Raw genomic sequence first — 5942 nt, forward strand, 5'->3', positions numbered from 1 at the left:
ATTAATTATATAAAATAAATTAATTTTTTTATAAAATTAAATAATAATATAGATCACATGGTCAATAATTTAAAAAGAGGAGTGCTAGAAGGTCAGCACTTTTATTAAATTTTGGTCAACACTTAACCATAAAAAAAATTGAATAATTTTATACCATTAGATGCAATCTCACACCATTAAAAATATCATTGATGGTTAATTAATGGCTAAAAACCACAAAATTTGCTACTTTCTCATGTAAAAAACAATTTTATGTAGCGAATTTTCGCTTAATGCAATATAACAATCAACTCTTAAAGAAAATACAAATTAGAAAAAAAAAAAAAAAAACGAAAGCAATATCAATATGTGCACAAAGAGATTTTTCCTAACTAAAATCCGCACAAACTCTCAACAACAGCAACTACTACACAAAGGAACTAAAAAGCAGACATGACCAACCAGCCACTAATAGAAACAAGAAGGGAAAAAAACCCTAATAGAGTTATTTAAATATTTTTCATTATATGTTTTTGTGTAAATATATTTATTTTGATGTTTTATACTTTTATTTTTCAAAATAATAACTAAAGAGATTGGATTTGAAGAGGTGGAGGCAACGAGGGTGTTAGAAGTTGTATACTTGTATGGTTAAACCATCATCTTTCTCATATCATATGGAAAACCATCAAAACAATAACCCGACCCGTGACCCAGACCTAGCAGAAGAAGAGAAGAAGAAGCGACACCAACACCCTCAGGTTTGGGGCACGTGGGAGGAACTCTTGCTAGCGAGCGCCGTCAACCGCCATGGCTTCAAAGACTGGGACACCGTCGCCATGGAGGTACAGTCGCGGACCTCCGTACCCAACCTACAAGCCACCGCGCTCCACTGCGAGCAGAAATTCCACGATCTCAACCTCCGATTCGCCGACCAATTAAACGACGCCGTGCCGCCGCTTCTCCAGAACGGCGCGGCCGCCGTCGATAGCTCTGATCATGTCCCCTGGCTCGACGAATTGCGAAAGCTCCGCGTCGCCGAGCTCCGCCGCGAGGTCCAACGCTCCGACGTTTCTATCCTGTAAATCTCATCATAAAAATATTCTATTTAGTTTTCGGTTAATGATTATTGTTTAACTTTTCTGTAGGTTTTGGATCTAATTTCCTTTTTTTCATTTTATAATTATTTCTTTTCCTTCAAGGTCGTTGCAGTTGAAGGTGAAGAAGTTGGAGGAGGAGAGAGAGAAAGAAAATGACGGTAAAGTCGATGAGAAAGCAGATCTGGCGGTTTGCGGCGAGGCACGGCCCGGAAACGATGGAACCGGCGGAGAAAGGGAAGTTCCGGAGCCGACCGGTTCTGAACCGGAGATTCGCCGGCTCGACGAGAGCACCACGAACACTGATAAGCTTTTGCCAACCACCGGTGACGAGTCGGACCGGGAAAATCAGTCGGTTAATGAGTCGAACTCGACCGGTTCGCGGTTTGAGGGAGGGAAAACCGGAGCAGGAGATGGTGATGGGAAGACGGGGGTAGGGGCGGTTCCGGTTCATCCCGGTCCGAAAGAACCGGATCCGGTTGGCAGGAAGCGGAGACCGATTGGGGAGGAATCGAATAACGGAAGCTACGATACTGAGGTTAAAGTTCCAACGTGCGAGTCGCAGCCGCCAAGTGAGGAGAGGAAGGCAGAGGATGGTGACTCGTCCGAGTTGCGTGATGACTCGGTGGGCCACTCGGGGGAAGGGGGACGAGGGACGAGGGAGAGCAGCGAGGTGCAGAGCTCTGCTAGCCTGACGAGGAAGAGGAAGACGCGGCGGAGGAAGGAGGCTTCCGGTGGTAGTGGTGGCGGCGAGGTGGCCCTGGAGAGTGACGAGACCATGGTGAAATCCGAGCCGTTGATTGGGCTGTTGGAGATGATCAAGGCACACGAACACAGCTCATTGTTCGAGCGCCGTCTCGAGAGCCAGGTATTCCATTGCACCCTCCCCTTTTCGAGAGGATATAATTGGGATTTCACACACACTCAAAAATTTGAAATAACCAGTTTTTAAGTTTTAACTCCCCTCCCTCCTCTTTCTTTCTTTAACAAATTAATAATTTACATGCATGCACGTAACAAATTTTTTGCTTCTTTTTTAGAAGAAAAAAAACCAATGGATTAAAACATGTATATATAAATTAAATTAAGAAAAGGAGTTTTGCTTAAAGACATTTATGATTACAAATATTACAAATAAAAAATTATAATTTAAAAATATAATTTTTTATATTGAAAGAATAACAAGTTTTTAATATTATTTTTAACGAATGTTCTTAAATACTCTTTAATTAAATCTTTTAAGCAAAATACATATTTTGATTTGTTGTTAAGAAAACTTGGGTATACAGTGGCAACAAGGAGGGCATTGCATACGTTCCCTAAATCATGACAGTCCAACAAATGGGGACCACTCTTGAAATTTATTGGTTTTTTACGGGCATGAAGTTTGTGAATAAAAAATAGTCCAAGGAAATAAAAGTAAGTTTAACTTTATGAAATAAAGAAAACGCCGGTGTGGTTTTTTTTTTGGGTTGGTGGTGGCGAGGGAGGAATTAAAAGTTTATATCATAAGTGAAAAAATAATCGGTTTTAATTGAGACGGGAAAAATTTGGTCACAAGTAAAACTTTTGGGGAATTGGTAGGTACCTGCGGGCTGCGGCAAAGACGTTGGCCCCTTTATCTGCAAAGCCGATATAGATAATTAACCGTCTAAAAATTAAAAGTAACGAATTTATATGCATTAGTAATTTCATAAATATCTTTCCTATATATAGTATTCAATTAAAAAATATATATTTATTATAAATATTACTTAAATCCATCGATTCAAGATGTCATGCAGGCAAAATTATTTTCTTTACAATAGGACTAGCTTTATGCCGAAAAAGGATCAATACAAGACAACCATTTTTAGGCAGTTTTTCCTTTTCAAGCAAAAGATAATTTACTTCATCAGGCCCCCTTATTAATTTTTTTTACACAAAAAAAAAAAATTTGCATCTTTGTTTTTTAGGAAAAAAAATAAAAGATTATGGTTTAGCCGAGCACATGAATTCCTTTTAAGCCCAGTATGGGGAGAGCACTTATGTAACGTGGTAACACATAGTTGAAAGCCCATAGTTTGGTTTGGTATTGGGCCATGTTACCGTATTCAACACGACCCAAAGTATTCGAAATGGCCGAATTATCCTTGTTTATATTGACAAAATACTACCACTATTATCATTTTTCTTTGTTTCTCTACTTGCTCCCATGCTTCGCGGCGGTTACGTGTTTCAGTGTTTGGTCACAGGTCGTAATCAACTAACCGTGTCGCGTATTATTATTTCTTAGATGTTTGAAAGTCTAATCCTTAAGTTGTGGATTAGAGGGAAACCATGGCTTGTAGTTGTGGCTGGTCGTTTAATAATATGGAACAAAGAAAATATGGACGGTAGTGGAATTACTAATGGGCCCTATAGCGCTTATATTGTTCCTACCTTGTTCTTTTACCCGTCCGTTCTCGATTAAACAACAAAAAGTGAGGCCTTCATTTGGCACTAGTGGATATGGTTTTGGTAAAACTAATGTTTTATCGCTAATGTCTATTCAAAAAATAATTCCAAAGAAAAGATAATCAAATCTGTTTTACTTATAATCACCACAAAAAAAAAAATCTGTTTTACTTATGACAAAAAAATTCTGTTTTACGTGTTAATGATTGAAAAATCCACTTTTATGTATCAATTAGCTAGTTTATTTTTATTTTTTCTTTTTAGAACTTTACCAAAAAACAAATTAGCTTGTTTATTTCTTTTGTTCAGAATAAATATATTCTAATTTTACGTCCTGAATGTAACTAAAATATAAAACTATATTTTCTATTTAATTTTTTATTTCAAATTCGTGTGAAAAATAGAATTTGTGTTTGATCATTTAATAAACTCGGATTTTAACAATTAATACTAAAAGTATTGGATTTTCAATGTACTTTTTGACGAGAAATATTAAAGGATTATTAGAGTTTATTATTTTTTACCATTACTTAATTATCAACTTAATTTTTTTAATCTAATAATTTAATAATATATTTTATCTTATATTTTTCAATATTAATAGCAAAAAACAATAAATTTCAATAGTCCGATAGTATTTTTGATTTGATAGTTTTATTAAGAAATAGTAGTTATTCCACACTTTTTTTTTCTTGTTTTTACTTTATCTTTTAATCTAAAATTAATTAATTCTTTATTTTTTTTCCATGTTAAAAGTATTGGTCTTTAGAATTCTTCAATGGATGAAAGTAGGACATTTTAGGTGAGTTTGTGTAATTATTATAACAATTTAGTTATTTGCTCAGTTTTGGCTTGTTCTGGTACATGGCAGCAGGAATCGGAAAGATACAAAAACATTGTAAGACAGCACGTGGATTTGGAAACCATACAATCGAGACTCCATAAAGGACACTATTCCTCTAGCACCAACTCTTTCTTTCGTGACCTTCTCCTCCTCTTTACGAATGCCACCGTCTTCTTTACCAGAGACTCCCTGGAATCAACGGCGGCGCAGCAGCTGCGGCGCCTCGTCATGGCAGAGATGAAAAACCAAGGCCAAGCACAATCTGATCCCACCCCACAGAAGACGGATTCCAACCCTCCAAACGCTCCTCAAGCCAAACCAGAATCTCTCCTTTCCAAGCACAAAGCCTCTGCTCCAATATTGGTATGCCGAAAACGCAGTTCAATGTCATCTAAACCTTCCCCGGCGACCTTTGGCCAAAAGGGTGACCAACCCGTCACCGATAAGAAGGAAAAACCATCTTCTGATGCAAAACCACCCATGAAACCCTCTTCTTCCGAGACAGATGAAGATGAGCCTCCCAAGGCCAAGGAAAAGCCGGTCACCGGAGCTCGAAGCCTGAGAAGAAGCAACAAGAACCTCAGCAGCAACAGCAATTCTGGCAATAAGAAACTCCCCACTAACTCCACCATAAAAGCAGCGACTTTGGTGACCAAGGCTGTCGAAGCCGCAAAACCAGACAAGAGCAAAGCAGAGGGAGGACAGGACAAGAAGAAGAATGCCGCTGCTGATTTCTTGAAACGAATAAAGCGAAACGCTCCAGTGGAGGCACTGAAGAGTGGCAGTGGTAGTGGTGGAGGAAGTAGTAGCAGCAGCAGAGGTGGGACTGCAAGTATGAAAGAGCAAAAGAAAATTGTGAATAGTGGAAAGGGTGATAATAAAGGGAAAGAAAGGGCGTCAAGGCATAATAACGGTGGAGGAGGAGGGTCAGGGGATAAAAGGAACAAGAACGTTGTTGAGAATAGCAAGAGGAGTGTAGGTAGGCCTCCAAAGAAAACAGCAGAAAGCAATACAGCTTCTGCAAAGCGTGGGAGGGAAAATAGTGCTAGTGCTAGTAAGGATAAGCGACCCAAGAAACGTTCTAAGAAATGATCACAAATTTCATAATTAGTTAGGCCTTTTTTATTTTTATTTTTTTGTATATTATTATTGTCAGAGTGTCTTTCTTACTTATTTTACACTACTAATTTATTGATCAGTTGTGGCCTGTAGTCAGTTAAGTTATATGTAACTTTTTGTATCTCGGGTCAATCCTTGTAACATGTTTCATTCCTTACTTTTACTTCAGTGGAAACCTCATCGTCTGTTTTAATACATGTCACAGGTTTTTTGTTTAACCAATAAGGACCAAGATTGTGAGAACTAGATTTGTCAATGAATTGATAAGGTAACTGTTCATTGGTTTAATGATTTGATCCAAGAGTTTAATTAAATATTAAATAAAATTATTAAAAATTTAGTATATAATTTTAAATATTTAAATTTAATTATTTTTAATTTAATAAAATTTTATAATTTTATAATTTTACATAATAAATTATTTATAATTTAATATTAAAAATGCATAAACAATTTCAAACATCAAA

At 37.1% G+C, this 5942-nt stretch overlaps 1 protein-coding gene across 2 annotated transcripts; it reads left to right on the forward strand.

The window, feature by feature from the left end:
- The first annotated feature begins 331 nt into the window (after positions 1-331).
- LOC112769199 (uncharacterized) lies at positions 332-5670 on the forward strand. 2 transcript variants are annotated; one of them, XM_025813654.3, is made up of 3 exons: positions 332-1060; positions 1182-1944; positions 4384-5670. In XM_025813654.3, exons 1-3 carry the CDS (start codon positions 627-629, stop codon positions 5446-5448), a joined length of 2262 nt encoding a protein of 753 aa, XP_025669439.1. In that variant the 5' UTR covers positions 332-626; the 3' UTR covers positions 5449-5670. The 2 variants fall into 2 exon arrangements, with proteins under 2 accessions (XP_025669439.1, XP_025669440.1); XM_025813655.3 differs by having other exon boundaries at positions 340-1060; positions 4387-5670.
- Positions 5671-5942: the final 272 nt, after the last annotated feature.

Source organism: Arachis hypogaea, chromosome 18, assembly GCF_003086295.3.
Source record: "Arachis hypogaea cultivar Tifrunner chromosome 18, arahy.Tifrunner.gnm2.J5K5, whole genome shotgun sequence".
Lineage (NCBI taxonomy): Eukaryota > Viridiplantae > Streptophyta > Magnoliopsida > Fabales > Fabaceae > Arachis > Arachis hypogaea.

What these genes read in the sequence shown, in the direction of transcription:
- LOC112769199 (XM_025813654.3), top strand. Translation starts at nt 627, where the DNA reads ATGGTTAAACCATCATCTTTCTCATATCATATGGAAAACCATCAAAAC. An exon ending in CGCTCCGACGTTTCTATCCT is followed by an intron (nt 1,061 to 1,181) that starts GTAAATCTCATC and finishes TTTTCCTTCAAG; the next exon opens with GTCGTTGCAGTTGAAGGTGA. An exon ending in AGCGCCGTCTCGAGAGCCAG is followed by an intron (nt 1,945 to 4,383) that starts GTATTCCATTGC and finishes GGTACATGGCAG; the next exon opens with CAGGAATCGGAAAGATACAA.